This window comes from Lemur catta, chromosome 12, assembly GCF_020740605.2.
Source record: "Lemur catta isolate mLemCat1 chromosome 12, mLemCat1.pri, whole genome shotgun sequence".
NCBI lineage: Eukaryota > Metazoa > Chordata > Mammalia > Primates > Lemuridae > Lemur > Lemur catta.
The window spans coordinates 50,495,194-50,517,765 of record NC_059139.1 but is presented as its reverse complement, the minus strand read 5'-3'; the positions used below and the strand labels follow the sequence as shown (position 1 = coordinate 50,517,765).

General features: G+C 39.2%; 1 protein-coding gene across 3 annotated transcripts in view; it reads left to right on the top strand.

Moving 5' to 3' along the window:
- Positions 1–22,572, top strand: part of ARSB (arylsulfatase B) — a 156,832-nt gene that overhangs the window by 75,258 nt on the left and 59,002 nt on the right. For all 3 annotated transcript variants that reach the window (XM_045566179.1, XM_045566181.1, XM_045566180.1), the window contains exons 5-6: positions 4,147–4,390; positions 20,094–20,164. In XM_045566179.1, coding sequence (XP_045422135.1) covers positions 4,147–4,390; positions 20,094–20,164 — 315 coding nt within the window. The remainder of the gene's footprint in view (positions 1–4,146; positions 4,391–20,093; positions 20,165–22,572) is intronic.

Genomic DNA, 22,572 nt, shown 5'->3' with positions numbered 1-22,572 from the left:
CATATACTTAATGTTTCTGCTCAGATCTTTGGCTAACCAATGTTTTTCCGTGACTTTTTGACAGTTATTTTTGTTCAATAATGAATAATAAAGTGAGATTTACAGTCTGTACATGACACCATTTGTTTTATTTTGACATTTCTTTTCTAGACAACAAAGGTTTTATAATTAGGTTTTCCCTCTGCCAAAACATTGCTGAAAAAATGTTTCAGCAGCTCCCTTTAGTAACTGGCGTCATCTTATTTTGATTTGGAAGTTTTTTCATAAGTCAGTCAGGAAATGAAACAAAAATTTTTCTTGAAAATGAATTTTTAACAAGAAAGAAATTAATTTTTGCCAAAAAGAAAGGAGGGGAAATGAGGAGAAACATGTTTGAAATGCTGGTGGTTCCACTGTCTTTTTAAATTTGAACTTATCTCAGCCTTTTTGCTGTTGTTGTTGTTTGAAACAGAATCTCACTCTGTTTCCCTGGCTAGAGTTCCATGGCATCAGCCTAGCTCACAGCAACCTCAAACTCCTGGGCTCAAGCGATCCTCTTGCCTCAGCCTCCCTGGTAGCTGGTACTACCGACGTGTGCCACCATGCCCGGCTAATTTGTCTATTTTTAGTAGAGATGGGGTCTCACTTTGCTCAGGCTGGTCTCAAACTTCTGAACTCAAGTGAACCTCCCACCTCGGCCTCTCAGAGTGCTAGGATAACAGGCGTGAGCCACCACACCAGACCACTTATCTCAGCCGTAAGTGAGCAATATAGGAAAATCCCTTCTCTACGTTGTTTCAAATGAGTTTATTTTATTCTTGCTGCTACTCTGATTAGTTTTATGTTGAACTCTTTGAAATACCTGGGAGACTGAACTAGAACTGATGAACAGCATCCTGTTTCTCGTGTATTTAACCAAATGAAGGCCTAACTCGGTGGATTCTGCTCCTTTGCTGAGAAGTGGCAACCATCGGCCAGGTGCCCCCTGCAGAGGGACAAGTACAAGTGGGATTGAACTGCCCTCATCCTGAGGCCGCATCTGCAGTTGGCTCTGTGACAGTGGAGTCCAGGGCAAGTTGCAGGTGTGTCAGTTGACAGGACTTTCTCTCTGGAGTGCTCTTGAAAAAATGATTAAGGAAGCCACATTGGTGACTGCTAATAGAATTGCTGATCATTGCTAATGGCAAAAACATCACAGCGAGCTAATTGCAAAAACAGTCACACTCATTGCATCAGCACCCTACCCTAATGATATGTGGAAACACTTTCCAGCTCCTACTGTAGCAATAGTGGCCAAATTCTCTTTTATAGTCCAGAGAATTTTCCTTTCTGAGTCATAACTGAAGGGCTGCTCCTAGAATCAGATTCCAGACGCAGCCACCCGTATCCCCATCATCTCCTCTCTTATTTCCACCACCATCCTCATCCAATGTTGTTATTGAGCACTAACAAATATGTGGAACTGAAGGACACATTATATAATATCTCCAAAAAGTGTATCTATTTAAAACGGAGACAACAGGCATCTTCTAAAGCATTGAGCCAGTGTACTTTATAGCAATCTAGACAACAGTGAAATAACAGTTCTGTCTCAGCCATTCTTGACATCACAGGTAGAGTATAAACATTTCTTTCCAGTGTATTTTTGTGTCATATGGACAGCATCTTCTTTTAAGTTTTGGTACATGGGTTGTGGGTGACTGATACTCTGGAGTGTCAGGAGTGTGGAGGATTTCCTTCTGTCCAAAGATGGTCGCCCCTTGGTCTGCCCAGCTTGAATGTGAAATGAGATGTGTGTTTCATAAACTGGCTTGGGTAAATGTCTGGGCCTTGAGTTTTGTCAAGAACAGACACGGTTAGGTTTGAGGAAAGGTTCTTGTAAGTCTGTGATGTCAAATGATGAGACTGTCTGGCACCCCCACCCCTGTGTTAAAGAATTGTTACCTCCATCTAATCTAGCTGAAGATTCTCCTCCACTCTCCTTCACAAAGCAGAGAAAAGAACAAAGGACCTGGTGTGCTGAGGGCTCTATCAAAAGCCTCCTTGGCAGTAGAACCTTGAATTTCTTCCCCATCTGCAACAAAGGTTTCTCTGAAACGAATCACCATCACCTTGAAATAACTGCCCTTCTGCTGTCTCCCGGCTGAGGTTGACTGTGTTGGTGGCTTTCATGGGGAAGTGAAGGTTTGTGTGGCCTTCATGTGTGAACCCACTTTTCTAGGGACAGGAGGAGCATGGTGCTCTGGGGCAGAGGCCTGGAGGGGTCACACAGATGGTGTTGGAATCCTAGTGTTGCTACCCATTAGCTGTTTTGCCTTTTCAAACCTCATTTTTTTTTAAGCAACAAAATGGTTATAATGCTAGACTATTTGGGTTGTTGTAAATATTAAAAACAACAATTATTACCATTTATTGAGCATTTAGCGTGTGTTAGGAATCCTGCCAAGAAATTACCATAAACAGTGTCACATCATTCTCATCGTAACACATGAAGTAGTGCTATGGTTTGACTGCGGTGTGTCCCCAACAAAACTCATTTTGAAGTCTCATTGCCAGTGTGGCAGTCTAGGGAGGTGGGGCCTAGTGGGAGGTGTTTGGGTTGTGGGGGCAGATTGCTCATGAGTGGATTAATGCCGTCTCACTGGACTGAGTTCTTGCTCTCGGATTAGCTCCCACAAGAGTGAGTTGTTATAAAGCAAGGTTCCTCCTCCTGTTTGGTCCCTCTTTTCATACACCCACTTCCCTGTCCACTCCTTCACCATTTAATAAAGCAGCCCAAAAGCCCTCACCAGAAGCCAAGCAGATGTGGTGTGTGCTTTTGGACTTACCAGTCACCAGAATGGTGAGACAAATAAGCCTCTTTTCTTAATAAATTACCCAGCCTCAGGTATTCTGTTATGGCAACACAAACGGACTAAGACAAAAAGGAATTATTATTTCCACATTAAAGACGAGGAAACTGAGGTAGCATGTTGCCCCTGGTCACAAAGCTAGTGAATGTCTTGCATCGGGTCTGTCTGACTCCAGATTCTGTGACAGAGAATGTGAAACCAAAGTGGTACCTGGTGCTTAGCAAATGTTTGTCCTCTTTCCTCCCACGTGCATCTGTGGCTTTACTAGATCTGTGACTTCTGTAATAGATGTTTGTATGTAACGCTCTATACAGCATGTCTGTCATACTGCCCTCCCATGGTTCATTTGGATAATAGTGTTTTTAAATAAGCATTTAATTAAAATATAACATATATGCAAAATAACCATTATTTAAAACGTGTCTCTAAAGTCATCTAAGTGTATGGATATTTTTGGAGCTTGTCTGATTCTGTAGCCTTGGTATACAAGAAATACCACTTTTTGTTTTCTGCAGTCCAACTTAATACCTAACTCTGAGCCCTCATCTGGCTGGTAAGGTGCTTATCTTCAGTCAGTCACTCCAGTGGCTTCTACCCTGTCTTCGCCAGTGTCCACCATTCCCTCTGTTGTCTTGGAAGAGACACCTTCTCTTCCCTGGCATTGCCCACGCTGAAGCTTTATCTCACCATCCTGTCAAAGATGGAGGAATTTTTCTTGCAATTATTTTTTCCACCCAACTGCTCTGTTTACAGAGACATTTATAAACCACTGGAGAAATCTTCAACTTTCACACTTACGAGAGAGCTCAGCTCACCGGGGAGCAGAATGTTAATTCAGTTACCGGTTTAAATGCTGGAACATTTTTCCAAGAGAAAAATAAAAAGGTCCACTGTCCCCACTTACCAGGAGCTTAAAGTCACTAAGTGAAACTCACTCTGAGTTTTGTTTTCATGTGCGGGGAGGGCCCCAGCTTCCATGGACTGGTTCTCTTGGGCTACACAAAGTGACACACACGCATTTGAGACTTTGTCAATTGCTGGGCACACACCGTCAGGGGACGGCCTTGTTTTTCAGTGACTCTATACGTGGAGGATTTGAAGGTCTCGTATCAGATATGTGCCACTGTGGACCCAGGTTATGGTCGTGGGATGGACGGCAGTGTCAGGTGGGGCAGGGTAGTTAGCATGGAGAGGTAAGGAGTTTTCTCTTTTATTCTTTAAGCACCATTTAATAACAACACGCACAGAAGTCTCTGTTCTGAAATGTATTTAAGAGTTAGCACCATCCTTATGCCAAGACCCACTTGTGTTTCAGATAACGGAGGGCAGACTTTGGCGGGGGGCAATAACTGGCCCCTCCGAGGAAGAAAATGGAGCCTGTGGGAAGGAGGCGTCCGCGGGGTGGGCTTCGTGGCAAGCCCCCTGCTCAAACGGAAGGGCGTAAAGAACCGGGAGCTCATCCACATCTCCGACTGGCTGCCGACGCTCGTGAAGCTGGCCGGGGGGCACACCAATGGCACCAAACCCCTAGATGGCTTCGACGTGTGGGAAACCATCAGGTACCTGCACACCTTCCCTTTTTTCCTCCTGGTACAGAAACACCAAGAACGGCTTGACCCCCCGAGTGAGAAGGACAGCTTTATGTTAAAATTTGTGTTCAACTTACAAATACATGTTTTTGTTTTTAAGTACCTTTAGAGGTATTATAAATATATATATATTTTTTAAGGTCTAAATTTGAGATTGTGGGCCTGTGTTTTACATGAAGAACAAGATTCCCCGGGCTCTCACCTCTCTGGAAGGTCTTTATAGCTGAGAGGCTTTGTTTGGAAGTAGATGAAGGTACTGTTAGCTTTCGGCAGGGGTCAGGGGACCCGCCCTGTTGCCTGCTAGAAGAGTGGAGGCCCAGGCAGGGGGGAAAAGCTGGAATAGGAGCCAGGGATATGTTGAGTTCCATTCATTAATAAGTATCTAATGAGCACCTACCATGTGCCAAGCCCTGTTCGAGGTGCTTAGAAATTAGGAATGAGCAAGGCAGGCAAGATCCTGGTTCTCAAGGAGCTTGTATTCTAGAAGGGGGAGGAAGTATCAATCAAGTAAACACATATATAAGCAAGATGACTTCCGGTGGTGACAGGCGCAATGAAGGCAATGAAATAGTATGTTGTGTTGGAGAGAGCTAGCCGATGTTAAGGAGATAACATCCAGGGAGCAGGACCCAGACTGAGCTTTGGAAATAGCGGTGGTCCTTTTCCTGTTTACACTCCACAGTGCAGAGCAGTGGCCCCAGGGTGGGGAGGCATGTATGTGCCTTAGAGGGTGAGCAATGCTTCCTTGGAGTGCAGGCAGAAAACTTTGAATCTTGTATTTGAATTTAATTTTATCTCATCATTTTTAAAGTATATGTTTTATAAGATACAGAATATATTAGTAGATTTGTACATATATCCAATTTATAAATAAATATATACATATTGGAGGTATTGTTTTTACAGGTGGAATGATAATTGTCTAGTGCAATGGTTTTCAGCCTTCATTTGGTGTTGCAGCTCTGTTTGGGGTGGTGGCAGCTAATCAGTCCCCTGGTGGCCAAGGGGAGACCTTTCCTGCCCGCTCTTCTTTATCCCACTCTGGATGTCCTCGCTCAAAAATAGTAGTTTCCAGTTTCTATTTGTAAGAAGTACACAATGGAGTATTTAGGAGTAAAGAGCCATGATGTATTTAACATATCAGGGGTTCAGAAAAAAAATTATGTTTGTGTGTGTGTACATGTGTATATATAGAGAGAGAATTCAAATGGACTCTAATATTAACAAACAAATAAAAGAATATAGGTAAAGGGCATAGGTATTCTTTTACTATGTCTTATTTTTATAATATTTTGTAAATTTGAAATTATTTATAAATGAAAAGTTTTTAAAAATAGGAAGGTCTGGCATCACTGGGCCCAGGTTTCCGCAAGGCCAACAACTGGCTGCCTTGCTCCCGACTCCCAACGCAGGCCCACTGCACTCATCTGTGCTACCTACCTTGTCCCTGCAGGCATTTAAGTTTATAATCCACGGTGCACATAATCATAGCATTCACATGCTGTAATTTAACCAATCCCCAATTATTGGACATATAGATTATTTCTTATCTTTTTATATTATCAATTTTTCTGTAATTAATAATTTTCAACATAAAAAAGTAGGATTTGGCATGAACTCCCACTGCATGATAAAAAGGAAATAAAACAAAAATTTCCAGGCAAAACAAAACTTGAACTTTAATTCAGGTTATCACCAACTTTCAAAGTAAAGGCTGCTGGAGGTTTGACTGGAAGTAGGAGAAAGGTCTGAATGATTTTGATATGACAACATTTGCAGCATGCCTGACATCCAATCAGTTTTGATTTTTGTTTTGTGTTGTTTTAATGGCAAAAATGTTATAAACCCTGGCTTATAAAAGCACACAGTAGCAAAATGGAAGCAAAGCTCTGTAGCACACTTTACCAAGTGAAGGTAGGCTTGAGTTGAGAAACAGTTGCATTCGTTATGGGTAATTTCCTTTGTCCTCAATATACTGAGGTTATTATCTTTGGCAAAGTTCTCATCATTAATGTTTGTCCATATAGGCAAATTTTGGATTATAGATCCACATTTCAATCTTAAGATTATCTTGATCAGAAGCAACTTTTTAAGAGTTTGGCTCATGTTTGCTTCTGCCTGTGAAGAAATTGGAAAAAGTTTGGTCACGTTTAACCCCATATTGCAGAAGGTCTTTCTTCAGTGTTAGAATGTTCTCCTAGAGACCAATCTGTTGTGGAATAGCTCTTTCTTCAACAGTATATGTAATGGTGACTGCAGAGCTTTAACCAAAAGATACGGCCAAAATCATTATCCAAGTATGCTAAATCATTTTACTTAAATGTAAAATTTCTGCCCAAAGTTTAATCAAGCATTTTAAGACTTATTCTCTGGAAATTCAGCAAATTTCTCTTTAGTAAGTGAAGAATCACTCTCATTATGCCCCATTTCTTAATAAAAGTTCCTTAAAAAATGATTCAGCCCCTGGCCCAATGAAGTCGCTGCCTCTCATCGCATTAAGTGAGCCTCCTTTCAGTTTCGGTGGCAGAACATTTGGCACCGTGGTGCCTGCAGATAGAGAAGTCGACCGGCAGTCACATTGACGTTGGAGCTTCTTTTCCAAAGCAGCAAAAACAAATGGACAGCCAAATGTCACAGACACTTGATCTGTGCCCAGAGGTCCGGAACTTTTTTCCCAGAAATGGAAATACCATTCTCAAGATGATGGTAGTTTTTGAAAATTTCGAAAGAGGCTCATGAAATAGGAATGCCAGTAATGGGTGAAAAATAGAATTGTCTGTGCTGAGAGCATCAGAGTTTTAACTGGTTGTATAGTTATCAATTTCTCTTAGACCTGCTTCAAAATATTAAAATGCTAGAAGAAATATCTGCAGTTCTGGAGTAGCGACATTATTTGCAGTAAGAGATCCTTCCACTGCTTCAGTTTTTCTTCTTTCTAAGCCACAGACCACGTTTGTCATTTCTAGGGAATACGGCTTCTCCAGCTCTTTCCAATTCCATAGATTTTTTGCTTTTCAACTTGATAAGCATCCTATAGGTTGTTTGAAGATATTTCAATTGTTTGGCAAAAAGGAAAACCAAAGGATTCATATTTCATAAATTTCTTTTTAATAATTTTATCATTCATTAAACTTAAAGCACAACGCCTGATCCTAATAGTAGGTACGTTTTTTTCTTTGTCATCAGTGGGGAACTCTTTTAGATGTCGTAACATGACAATGGTGACAATGGAATATTATCTGATAGTGTAAAATATCTTAAAAACTTAATATGTTTTAAAGACATCCCTCCCCCCCCATGGATATCATTTCAAGAAGAAAGTTAAAGAAAAAAAAATACTTTCACTCCACTTTCACCATGAAGCCCAAGGAAGCATGACGGTCCATGAGCCAGAGGTTAAGAACCTCTGATCTAAAGTGATACTTTATTCTGAATATTGACAAGACCCAGACTGATTATTGAATAATATTTTGCTTTTCACTGATTTATGGTACTACTTTAATTGTGCTTTAACTTCTTATTAGTACTATGATCTATCTTGGTGCCCTCTGTTTTAGTCCACTGACTTATCTGTTCTCATGTTAACACCTCACTGGTTGATGCTTGTGTTTTTAGAGTGTGTTTAAATATCTGGTAGAAGTAGTTATCAGCCTTTCTTTCATTATATTTCCTTCACAAAATGTTCTTGACAAGTCTCACTTTTTAATTTTTTCTGATGAACTCTAAAATTATTTTTTTTAATTGAAAGCAAACCTTTTTATAAGTTGGATTGAATGAGAATAAGCCCATAAATTAATTCAGGAAGAATATACATACTTATTCTTTTCACTTGGATGCTTGAAGTTGTCCCCTAGCTTACTTGTTCTCTTTTCAGTTTTTAAAAGATTTTTTTTGTTTGTGTTTCATTTTAGATAGATTCTATTGCTAAGCCTTCAAGGTTTTAAATTTTTTTTCTCGATGTCTAAGCTTTGATTAATTCCATCCAGTATTGTTTCATCTCATACATTGTAGCTTTCACTTCTAGGAATTAAACTTGGATTCTTTTTAATATCCTCCTTGTATCTATTAATAGTTAACTTTTTGGACATATAGAATACAGTTATAATAACCATTATAATGTCCCCTGCTAATTCCAACATCTGTGTCAGTTCTGGGTTGATTGTGATTAATTACTCTCCTCATTATGGGTCACATCCCTTTTAATCTTTGATTTGATGCCAAACATTGTGCATTTTACCTTCTTGGGTGCTGGATATTTTTGTATTCTTATAAATCTTCTCTCTTTGTTCTGAGATGCAGTTAAGTTACTTGGAAACAGTTTGATCCTTTGGGGTATTGTCTGTATGATTTATTAGGCAGACCCAGAGCAGTGCTCAGTGTAGGGCTAATCATTCCCCACTACTGAGTCAAAACTCTTCCTAGTAACCCACCCAGTGGCCTGTGCCTTAGGAGTGTTTCCAGTCTGGCTGATGGAAATAATGTTCCCATCTGTTCCCAGGCTGTTCCCAACCGTGCACGAATGCTGAGCACAGTTCCGTTTAATCCTATCAGATGGTTCTTTCCCCACTTGTGATATTGATGGTTCACTCACACGCATCTTCTGATCATTACTCAGCTAAATGCTTTAAGGGGGTCTTCTGTAAATTTCCCGGATCCTCTTTCAATACACCGTTCCCTACTCTGGTACTCTGACCTGTGAACTCTAGCTCCCTTGGTCTCCTTGGACTTCCAGCTCTGTCTCCTCAACTCAGGGAGTGCTGGGCTACTTTGCAGTTGCCCTTCCCTGCACCAGGGCTTGGAAACTCTCAAGGTGGCAAGCTGGGCAATGACCAGACTGGCCTCCTTTGTTTCCCATCTTTCAAGGATTGTCATCCTTTGCTTGATATTCAGTGTTTCGAAAACTGTTGTTTTTTATATTCTATTTGTTTTTCTTTGGGTTGTTTTAGGCAGGAGAGTGAGTAAATCTAGTTTGCTGGTTACTCTGTCTTTGCTGGAAGCAGAAGTACCCAAAGAAAAGTTTATTCTGCCTTTACTTTCTTGACCAATACTTTCCTGATTATTTCTCACTTTCAAGTGTCTATTATGTCATTTTAGGAGCATAGACCCAGCTTTTTGAAAGAGAATATTATAAATCTTACAACTATTCTTTCCAAAAGAAGTTTCATTTTCTGCATTCAACTTTGTAATCACATGTAGTGAAAATTATATACATGTAGATCTATATGTTCAATTATCTTTAATGTTATCAACATTTTTATAACTTTTCCATTCTTAAGTTTAGTTAATTTTTTGATTAGTTGGTTAATATTTTAAAGCAATTTTCAGTAGAAATGCATAAATGATAAGTTTTTCTGAATTTTTGCATGTGAAAGAATATATTTCTATTACCTTATTGGTAAGTATATTAGTGAGATGGGTGCAAATGATGATTTCTTCTTTGACCTATGTATTTAGAAGTATGTTGTTTCATTTCCAAGTATTTCAGGCTTTCCCTAGTTATACTATTGATTACTAGTTTATTTCTGTTGTGATCAGAAGACATATTTTTTATTATTTCAATCCTTTTATAATAAATGTGTGATTTGGCTCAGCATATGGTCTTTCTTGGTATCTACACCATGTGTTATTGACAAGAAGGTATGTTCCGTAGTTGTTGAGTATAGTGTTAGGTTTTTCTTTGTGTGCTATTTTCTTTTAGTAGATAAGTTTATATGTATTGCTGTGACTGTTATTTTTATTCTTAGCTTTCTCATATTGTTTTGTTATGTTTACTTTTTATCTTTGATCTTTTATTTATTTATTAGTTCTTTTAATATTTATAACAGTTTATATTTTACTCTGGTATTTACCATTATACTAATATCTTTATATAATACTCTTAGTTCCTATATTCTTTTTTTAATTTTTTCTTTTTCTTTTTCTTTTTTTCTCTTTATGAGACAGGGTCTTACTCTGCCACCCCAGCTAGAGTGCAGTGGCATCATTATAGCTCACTGCAGCCTCAAACTCCTGAGCTCAAGTGATCCTCCTGCCTCAGCCTTCTGAGTAGCTGGGACTGCAGGCATGCACAACCACACCTGGCTAACTTTTCTATTTTTTGTAGAGGCAGGATCTTTCTATGTTACCCAGGCTGGTCTCGAACTCCTGGCCTCAAGCAATCCTCCTGTCTCAGCCTCCCAAAGTGTTAGGATTACAGGTGTGAGCCACCACACCTGGCCCTTTTTTTTTATTTAGCATCCTCTGTTTGGTTTGTCACCTTTAAATGACATCTTCAACTTAGTACCCATAAAGAAATCAAGTAGCTTATGTAACTTTACCCTTTCTCTCTCTTTTCTCTTCCAGTTTTATTATAAGTTGTATCATTTCTACCTTGTCAGATCATATGATATGTAATACTGCTCTCTATCCACAATTTTTAGTCTTAGATCTATAATGATATATTCAATGCTGACCACTTGTCTATTTATAAAGGGTTTACAATTATCTCTTAGTTGGAAGAATTCATTCTTGAATAGATTTCTCAGGATTTTTTGAATTCTTGCATGTCTATCAAAATACTTGCTATAACCTTGATAATTGAAAAGCAGCTCATCTGATAAAAAAACTCCTGTCTCATACTTTCTTTCCTTGACTTTCTTGAAAATGTTACCCCAATCTTTACTTGTGTTTTTTTTGTTACTGTTGAGAAATCTAAGGCCAATTTAATTTCCTTTGCAAATGACTTAGTCCTTTTGTCTTGAGGCCCATATTTTTATTATCACTATTGTTATTATTGATTAAAGTCTAAGACTTTTTATGGATGTGTCTCAAAGGTGACCATACTGGATCAATTTTCCCAGATACAAATTGGGGTCTTTCAGTCTATACATTCAGACCTTCTTTTATTTCAGAAGTTTTTTTGAGTTATAGTTTTAAATATTATGTCCCATTGTTTTGTTTTTCTTCTTCAGGGACTCCAATTATAGGTAATATCAAATCTTCTTAATATATTTTGTTTCTATCAGTTTCTCTCTGATCCTTTTTGTCTTTGTTTTTTCTTTATTTTGAATTAATTATCTTCTCTGTTTTCATTTCTATTCTCTACATGCTTTCACATAGCGAATGTTATGTATAATGTCTCATTATTTCTGAGATCTTGTCCTTTTTTAAATTTTTTTCTTTTAGCTTGATGTCTGAGTTTTAAAATCTCTGAATCGTGTTTTGTTTTTCTTTTTTAACATATTGGCAGTTGCTGGTTTAATTTTATTTAATTCATGTTGAAATATCATGTAACAGTTTTCCTCTGCTTTGTGACTCTTTTTTTTTTCCATAGTAGGAGAATGTCTTCATTTGCCAAGTTTTGGAATTCTCATTTTCTATTTTTTTTTTAACTTGTATGGTAACTTTGTATAGATGCTGAGTTCTTTTTGTTGTTGCTCTTCATATTTATGTATGTTGGCTTTTCCTGGACCTGCACTAGCAGGCAATCTGTGGAGGTGGGATTTGGATAGTTTAATTTACTTCTCAGTGTAAGAGCATCTTATACTTCCATATGTGCACTTAAGTGCTGATCAGTTAGTTCCAATTCATAGTGAGTACATGTGGTGTTTGTTTTTCCATTCTTGTGATATTTCATTTAGGAAAATGGTCTCCAGTTCCATCCAGATAGTTGCAAAAGGTATTAATTCTTTTTTTATGGCTGATCAGTACTCCATGGTATACATATACCACATTTTATTAATCTACTCATGAATTGATGGGCACTTGGGTGATTCCATATCTTTGTGATTGTGAATTGTACTGCAATAAACATTTGTGTGCAAGTACCTTTTTGATAAAATGACTTTTTTCCCTTTGGGTAAATACCCAGTAGTAGGATTGCCGTATCAAATAGTAGGTCTAATTTTATTTCTTTGAGTTACTTCCATTCTATTTTCCATAGAGGTTGCACTAGTTTACAGTCCCACCAACAGTGTATAAGTAAGTGTTCCTTTCTCTCTGCATTCATGCCGGCATCCATTGTTTTGGGACCGGGGTTAGGTGATGATATCTCATTGTGGTTTTAATTTGCATTTCTCTGATGATTAGTGACGTTGAGCATTTTTTCATGTGTTTGTTGGCCATTAGTCTATCTTTTTTTGAAAAGCTTCTGTTCATGTCTTTTGCTCACATTTTAATGGGGTTGTTTGATTGTTTCTTCCTGATTTGCTTGAGTTCTTTGTGGATTCTGGTTATTAGCCCTTTATCGGATATATAGTATGCAAATATTTTCTCCCATTCCGTAGGTTGTCTATTTGCTCTGTTGATTGTTTCCTTGGCTGTGCAGAAGCTTTTTAATTTAATCAAGTCCCGTTTATTTATTTTTGTTGTTGCTGTGATTGCCCTTGGGGTCTTCTTCATAAATCCTTTGCGTGGGCCAATATCTAGAAGAGTTTTTCTAACATTTCCTTCTAGAATTCTTATGGTTTCATGTCTTAGATTTAAGTCCTTTATCCATCTTGAATTAATTTTTGTGAGTGGTGAGAGATATCGATCCTGTGTCTATCTTCTACATTTGGCTATCTATAGATGGAAGTAAAACTCAATGGAAATCATGCAGGTAGAGGGGGGAGAAGGGGATGGGTAAAATACCTAATGGGTACAATGTACACTATCTGGGTGATGGGCACACTTTTAATTTTGACTTAAGCAGTACAAAAGCAATCCATGTAATCAAAACATTTGTACTTCCGTAATATTCTGAAATTTTAAAAAAAAAAGTAATATAATTAAATCCCCAAAAACTAAAATAAAAATAACCTCTGGCAATTATTAACTGTATGACCTTGAACAAGTTACTCAATATTAATGAACCTTTAGTACCATATCTGTACAATGAGTAGAGTGACATTTCATAAAATTACTGTGAGAACCAAAAACATATTATAGAAAAAGACCTGAGCACTAGGCCTAGCATATTTCATGAACTCAATAAATGTTAACTATATCTATATTTTGGTGTAAAAAAAAAAGCACCATGTATTGCTACAGTGAAGTGCAGTTTCTTTTAACAAATGTTGCCTCCTTTCTTTCTGTTCTGCCTTCTCATGATTCTAGGATACTATGTTGTTTTAGTAGAAGCCTGGTCTTTGGCCACTTCCTTCTTTCCCTTTACCAGCCATCTTCCAAAGACACTTGTTCTTCCTCTGCTCCTCTCTCAGCACTGGTGCCTGCCCCAGACAACCACTCTTGTCCTGCACACTTCTGTGTCCAAGTCACCTCCTTGGACTCCCTTTCAACTCCCCGGTATCCATTGCTCTGATCCGCTAGGTATCAGACCCGTATCAACATTTTGTCATGTAGGGTGTGACCTTCTCTTTCTGGGGTTTACTTTATCAGACATGATCTGAGTCCCTTCCCCTTTTATACCCACTCACCCTCATCTGCATAGTCCTAGCCTGACTATCCTGGGGTGGCTGCTGGCACTGACTCTTCAGAGGGTTATTTCCTCACTTTATCATCTGGGGTTTAAATATGCTGTCTCCTGCTTGTATTGTAGGCTTGCAGTTCAGGTGGTTTCACTTTCTTTCCTTATCAATATGGTTTTTAAGGAGAGATTTAAATGTAGGTGGCCACCATTATTCTGTGAAAATCTAGAAATTCACATGTACTTAGGTTCCTGCTCCTCTTTAAGAAAAACAGCACTAGAATCTGTAGATGAAACATTATACGTATGGTTTGTGAAATAAAGATAATAGGGAGCCCCAAACAGTAGCCCTGCATTCATAGATTACCATTCAAAGACTATCTAGCTATCTATGTGTGTTTTTAAGTTAAAACTAAATGCTGGGAAGGATGTGTTATTTTTGATTCCCTACTTTACCAACCTCTTTGCTAAAAGGCCTTTTACTCTACCCACAGTGTTGAGTGCTCTGAGCGTTGTTTCAGATTGTTTTGTTGGGTGGTTTCAGGTTCGAGGAAGCTACACATCATGCCTAGCGTCTTCCATGTCCTCCCATGTTAGTTGAGCATCTGCTGCCCGGGTAGACATAGACAGGGAGCCAGCCAGGGATGGCGGTGAGAGCAGGCGTGAGGGGCTACCTCTGGGGACAGTTAGTGGGAGGTCGTCACCCACTTTTTGTTTAATGTAGCCATTGAGTCTTCTCATTTGAGGTAGACAAAGTGAATCCATCTTTTTCTTTCTTTGGGATTAGATTTTGATTCTTCTGGTAGAATCTAAGAATACGTTGTTAATCTCCTCAGCACTGGCATTAGTGAAAATCCCCTCAGGACTCTGGCATCTGGTCTCCTCTTTAGTTTCCAATGCTGTTGCCAGTTTTCATCTTTTTGTAATTCTTCATGGGTATTAAAATGGAAATGGGAAGGAAGGCATATTAGACTCTCTGGTTTATCCTGACTCTAACCCAGAAGTCCTATCAATTATTTTTCAGTAATGAATAGGGAAAGATCATATTAAGGGTATGATTCAGTGATTTTTGATAATATTACCTTTTTCTTGAGTAGCCTACTAAAAACTTAATAAGCTTCCTTAATAAAAATGTACATGAAAAAATATCTCCCCAGATATAACACTATAACAAGTGAATTCAATGTATATTAATATATTTCCTCACCAAATTTAGTCAAAATTTTATAATTTCCATGCGTAACCCATTCATGGTAAATTTGCATGTTAAAATGGCTTTTCAAAGAGCGTGGGATTTATGCAAACCCAATGTCACCTTCACATACACAATGAAGAAAATAAGTCCGCTAGGACTTTCACTAGCATAGCGATTAAAAATGTGTACACTGTCATTAGATCTCATTCCGATCCTGTCTCCTCCACTTATTATTCGTATGATCTTGAGCAAATTACTTAAAGTCTAACAACAGTGGTGCCTTCCCCATAGGCACTAACATGAGGATTTAGCACAGTGCCCAGAACATAGTAAGAACTCAGTAGCTGGAAGTGAAGATGACTGTGATGATGATGATGGTTACAAAGGGTTAACAGGGTGTAAATTATCCTGTGGATGTCTCTTCAGTGTTTTAATCAGTAACTGTTTGGGTTTTTTCCTGCAAAATTTCTTCTCAGAAAACATTGCCATGGCTATTTTGATTTCTGAAAATTCAACACTGCCTTCCAGGGTGTGTCTTTTATGACAGATGGTCAGCAGCTAGTGGTAAAAGAAGTATGGAATGTAATAGCATTTAATTTATTTATGGGAAATGTTTCACTGCCCCACCCTTAAACTAGTAGGAAAATGAAAGTCAAAAACTGGCAACTCTATTTATAAATGGACAGCGCTGTGATCTCAGTGTCTGAAACTGTAGACCTTTAGAAAATATTTATAGCATATTGGAAACTAGTCACTGATCAGTGAGTGGCCCCGTTTTTGTAAATAAAACTAATCTAGAAAATGTGAAATTTGGGGTAAATTTAAATGGAATACTGATATATCATTAGAGACAACAGGATATCCCTTAATGAGTCTTTAAGAGAAGAGGATGAAGAAAAATGATTAACTCTTTTATTAATAGAGGCATTTGCAGTTAATAGAGATGTTTGTTTATGGAGCCTTAAAAATAAACTAGATGAATGGAAACAACACATTCAAGGAGACTCTGCGGGCATGTGTACACTTTACTGAGGAGACCACTTAGCCCAGGTGGGAGGAGCAGGGAATCGGGAGTCAGTCTGCCTGAGTTCCAAACCCGGTTCTATCACCTGCTCAACCACATGATCTTGTGTCACTTAACTCACTTAACCACCCTGTGCCAAGGTTGTCTCTACCTCACAGTGTTGAGGATTAAATGAGATACTACATGTGAAGTATTTAAAATGGTGGGTGGCACATAATAAATGCTCTGTCAATGCAAGCTACTGTTATTCAAACCAGCCTGGCCCAAACAAACAAAAACCAGAAACAACTCCAGTTTGGTTGTAAACATGCCCATTTCACTGGTTTAGAAGTAGGTTTCTGTCATTAAGCGGTGAAAGGTGAACAAAATAGTTCTGTTCTTTTTCTTTATGTAGTTCTTTGCAATTACTGTCATAGCCATTACTATGTGCCAGGGTGGGGGGTGAGCACTGTGCAGTAGCCATCCTTGAACTGTCCCATAGATGCCACCTTAAGGAAGCTAGTAGAGAAGCTGCTCCATTCCCAGCAGCCTGGAGCCCAAACATCTGCTGTAATGAAAACACTCATAACTTTGGTTCACCTAAAACCAGGGCATTTCATGAACTTGTGTGATTATGGAAAAAATCATCTCTCATGAACATCATAAGTCATTATTCAGAGATTTAAATTTCACAGATGGAATGAACAATCAAATGAAACCAGCGTTACTTACACAGCTAAACTATACCACCTGCCTAAACCAAAAAATAAGAAAAATTCCTATTTTTTGTAGAGATAGGGTCTTGCTCTTGCTCGGGTTGGTCTCCAGCTCCTGGCCTCAAGCAATCTTCCCAAAGATTACAGGCTCCCCCAGCCTCCCAACTCTACAGGTGCAGTGTAGAGTGAGCCACCTACTCTTTTGCTTTTAACAAAACATAAGAGCAGAAGAACATGCATAAGAAATGTTCCTCTTTCTTATTATTGGAAATTGTTGATGTCAGAAATTTCCAGAGGAGTGGGGAAGGGATAGGAATAAGACAACAGTAGGGAAAGTTTGCCCTAAGAAGACTAGGGGGGGAAAAAAGACCAAGCATTTCACTCCAAATACAGGAGTGAGGTCTTTTATATGACTGTTGGAGACCGTTCAAATTTAAGTGGCCAAGGGTTTGTATTAATAGTTCTTAGAGGAGAGGGCTTTTGAACTACATTGAAAACATGGGTATTTACTGAACTTTCCTTCCTTTTAATATATAAAGAGAAAGTATATTTACTAACATGGTGGTGGATATTCCTTCCCAAGTATTGTACTGACGACCAGTTTCTCAGGTCTGGGGAAGGCGAACTCCTTCATAGACAGTGGCCCTGCGCCAAGTGTGGGGCATGATCTTCCTATCTGTGTCATCCAGACCTTGAGGGAGTCCCTTCCCCAGCAATCGGCCACCACTCTAATGACCACTGTCTCTGTGCCCTTTACTGGTCTTTTCAAAATTACGACTCTAAGATACTTCCTAGGCAAAATTACGAGGCTTGCAGAGTTGACTTTGAGACCTCTCAGTTCATTACCCACCCCTCCCCTCTCACCAACACCATTTCTCCCCAGGTTCTACTCCAGGTGACTTGTGTCCACTTTCTTGGTTCCAGCATCAGTGTACTGTGCCCTTGTCACCACTGAAATTAACCATGTGGTTTCTGTGCCCTCCTGAAGTGTGTGTGTGTTTGTGTGTGTGTGTGTGTGTGTATAATTCTTTAGCGAATCTGTGCTAATAATTTAATGTGTTAATGATTAATGGAAAACCACAGTCCTTCCTTCCCTCCCCCTTAGGGAGTCCCTAATGGTGTTTGGTTATTGTTTTAATCACTTGTCACATACTGTGTTTTCTTGGCTCATATCTCTAACTACATGCTTATCAAAATATTCTGATTAGTGCATTATAAAAGTAAAATCACAACATCCTCAAGATAGTTGGGGTTTTTGGCTCCTATTGGCATCAGGATGATTTTGCCTATGAAGATTTTTCCCAACAAATAATTAGTCAACTAGGATTATCCACAGCCATTGATGTACAAAAAAGTCATCTCATCTTAAGTTTCCTTATTTTGAAATACTTGTGGCTCTTCTGAATAATATATGTATAAACTCTTTCTAAAGTTATTAGAAAATTTTGCTTCATTTAACTGTGCCTAATGTTTTGGAGTATTCCAGTGAACTCTGCTTTTAAAGATGAGTGGTTATATAGTGATATATTGGCCCTGAAAGTAGGGGGTTTTCCCCCTGTAGTCCAGAAAAATTCTTTGTTTTTAATAGTTACCCTAAAATTTTAACACACAAATTTTACGTAGCTAAATCTAAATTCGATCAATACCCTCTTTTCAACCAACACAGAGACTTTAAAATGCTGATTTCATTCTGATTTCCTGTCCTCACTTACTTGCTGTTATTATCCAGGCTTTTATTTCTATTTGTTTGGTTTTAAGCCCACAAATTAGACATCATCATCATCATCATCATCATCATCATCATCCTGTTTAGATTTTCTCATGTTTACCATTTTCTATGCACATCATCCCTACTTGCATTCAGAGCTTCTGGGCTCAAACCCTAGTTCCTGGCATTTTGGACTGGTTGACACTCTCCAGGATAGACAGGTAGTTAAAGTGCCACAGAAGGAAAATGAGAAGAGAAGGGTCCTGGGACATGTGCCTTATCCCCGGCCCCACCCTGTACCCCACCCTACAGCACTGCCCTGCTGTCCCCAGGACAGCGAGCGTGCTGAGTGTTTCCCTCCCACCCTCTCTAGTCAGTGTGTTTTATAGAATAGAGAAGGACAACAAAATCTTATAGACCACTAAAGTTAAATATATTCAATTTAAAGGACTGTTATTTATTCTAAGATTATCCTTCTAACCTTTTTTTTTTTTTGCTGTTAAAATTACTTTTATGAAATAATGGTAATGGTAGTGAAGCTTTTTTGGTTTTGTTTAAATTAATTAATTAATTTTTGTTTTAATATTTCCTTACTTGGCAAATACAATGTTGCAAATCACAACCTAGATCTTTTGAAATTTTCCTGGCCCTTGAAATCCAAAACCACTGCTGTAAACAACTAGCTGTGATTTGGGGGTATAGACACTGGGCCACCTGAAAGCATGTCCTATTGGTTACATTAAGAGCGTTATTGGTTATTCAGATTGTGTACAAATCCTATGGTGTCAACAGTACTTTGAAACTTTTAGTACTTAGCTAAACAGTACTAGATTATCAAGTAGTCCTCAGTACCCTCCCAGTGATTTAAATTGTGTTTAACAACCTCCATAAGGCTGAGTCTATATTAGCAAAATGACCTGGGTACTTCATGTGATTCTCACATACACCTGCTGGTGTTTATGCTCCCAACGTTTTAAAAACACTGTTTTGAGAGTTACACAACCCAATATTCTACCACTAACTATGTACCTTCATTTGTAACAGGAAGGGGTTGAGTCCAAGTGCTCTCCAAGTTACTTTTCAGCACTAATGTAGGTTGTGATTGTATGTGTATGTACACTTTTTACAAAAATCTTAATGGGATCTATTTATTTCACGTGTATTTGTATTAAATCTAAGATCCATATTGCAAATTTGGATATGGAAGATATCAGTTTTTCTTACATAGGCTAATCTTTAAGACTTATATTGCATCTGTAATGTCAGTGCCACAATTTTGGCAGATGCTCTTTCTTCATTTCCTTGTAAGTGTTCAGTATGAAGTTTATCCAGGATGACTTGAGTTCTCATTTCTCTGGGGTAAACAAAGGTCATATTTAAATACAGCCACAATGTTTATTGCAAAGGGTCCCAGGTCTGTCCTACAAAATCATCATATGCTTGACACTGAGGTTTTTATGTGAGTGTTTAGCCATTGTTAAAAAGTTGACAGATGATGACTACTTGAAGATGTACCAACAACAGATTTTGTAGACCTCTGAATTCATGACAAAGTTGTTAACTGGCAAGTTTGTTATTTCCTACAAGTACAAGGAAAGGAAGTATTAAAATAACTTATGCCCATTTGAGAAAGGAAATTAACGTTTCCTAAAAAATTCTTTTGCAGTGAAGGAAGCCCGTCCCCCAGAGTGGAGCTGCTGCACAACATCGATCCAGTCTTCGTAGACTCTTCCCCATGTGAGTACCCAGCTCACTGCTACTGTATGATGTCAACTTGGCTCACAAAGACGCTTTTATTATCCAGTGTGTTCTAGCCAAGCTTGCTCTTTTTCCACCTGAGTTACTGTGAAGGTAAACAGTTCTTCATGACACTTCTTCCACTAGTCTCACTGTGGCCTCGATACCACAGAGTGCAGTCTGCTGTGAGAGGAACGCCCACTTGTGAATCAAGAAAGGTGACTTCTGGCCGGGCGCGGTGGCTCACACCTGTAATCTTAGCACTCTGGGAGGCCGAGGCGAGAGGATTGCTCGAGGTCAGGAGTTCGAGACCAGCCTGAGCAAGAGCGAGACCATGTCTCTACTAAAAATAGAAAGAAATGATCTGGACAGCTAAAAATATATATAGAAACAAAATTAGCCAGGCATGGTGGCACATGCCTGTAGTCCCAGCTACCCAGGAGGCTGTGGCAGAAGGATTGCTTGAGCCCAGGAGTTTGAGGTTGCTGTGAGCTTGACGCCACCGCACTCTAGCCCGGGCAACAGAGCGAGAGACTGTCTCGGAAAAAAAAAAAAAAAGAAAGGTGACTTCTACTCTTGACTCTGCCTTTTAGCAGCTGTGTGGCCTGCAAGACCACAACAGGCTGGAATAGTCCTGTATAAATCCCCTGCAAGTGGCTCTAATGCCCTAGCATGGTGAGTTTGGGCCTAGAAAGCCTCAACAATTAGGCCCTTTGCCCAGGCTCCATCATAACGCTTATCTTGAGATGAGCTTCAGAAAACAGTGCTCTTACATTCCCTTATTCGCATGGGTGCTCACATCCCCTCCTTTCTGGGCGTACTGCTATCTCCGCAGTTCAAGCTCTCCTTACTTCTTTGTCCTCTCCAGTCTGTGCCATAGCTCACCTCAAGATTCCCCTGCTCAGAGAATCACCCCACAGTAATTCTAAATGTGTCATCAGGCAGCCCCACTAACGTGCCAGCCTCACTCCAGGCCTCCTTGTCATGTTCTTGCCTACTAGACACTTGCCATTTCCAAGGAAACATGTCCTCATCCTGTCTTGAATATGCTTTTCCCTATGCCTGAAATACCTTTTCCCTACTTTCCCACAATTTTTCTTATCCTTTAAAACCCAGCCCAGTGTCCCCTTCTGTGAATGCTTTCCAGAACCCTCAGAAGAAACAGTCACTCCTTCCTCCGTGTATCCCTTTGCGTGCGTCTCTGAGTAGCATCCATCACACTTTCATGTTTGTGCCTGCTGAGCCGAGAGCTCCTGGAAGTTGGGGGCTATGTCATATTAATCTTTCTGTCTTCATCAGTTAACACAAATAGCCAGTACTTGGTAGCCACTCAGTAGTGACTGCTTGATGACTGAGTGGACAGTTGGAGAGTTGGGATGCAAGAAAGACCAAAGTGAACACATTAGATCTGGACAAGAAAGGGCCCTGAGACAGGCGAGAACGGCTACATTATGGGGAAATTTCTATTTCTGTTGGAGTAAACTGATGTCAGTGAGAGTGACATGGGGAGGTTTGGAGCCCTGGGGACTGTGAGAACAGTTTACAGTTGTGCTGTCCAGGATGGTAGCCACGAGCCACATGTGGCTATTTAGCACTTGAGATGTGGCTAATTGTGGATTGAGATGTACTGTGAGAACAAAATACATGTCAGATTTTATAGACTTAGTACACCTATATGATCTATACATATCATATTTTGTATTACATGTTGAAAGGACAATACTTTGGATATATTGAGTTAAATATATTATTAATGTTTCACCTGTTTCTTTTTCCTTTTGTAAATGTGGCTAATAGAAAATTTAAAAATACATATTTGACTTACAGTATATTTCTATTGGTCCAGAAAAACTTTTTTTGAAGGTGCTAGGAAATGAATTGATTGACTGTGTATTAGGATCGCAGAGCTGTGACTAGTGCCCATGAAGCCACATCAATGGCTCTTAAACTTTTCTTTGCTCCAGCACATCTAAGAGATAGGACACATTCCAGTCATATCAAAATCTCTAAGGGTGGCTGGAGGAAAATAGTCAGTGGGAAGACAGGAATGGTTTAAGTGGGAAAATAGTCAGTGGGAAGACAGGAATAAAACTTCCAGGTAATTTAATGCACTGCAAAACCCAGTCTAACCTGGGCCCAGGGAACGTGTGGGAGTACGTTCTCACATTATAATAGTTGTAAACTGTCTTCACCTGCTAAGTTCTAGCTACAAATAAAAATCTTTAAGCCCCCCTTCCTTACTAAGCTGTATTTTGGTTTGGCATTAGAAGTGGGAGCTTAACGACTATATTCCTATGTAACCACCATAGCACTGCGTGCTGCAAGATTCTTAGTGCAACCTATGATTTTTGCTGTCTTCCTAACATGTCCCTAGCAAAATAACAGCACAGGCTTCTCCAGTGTAAAAA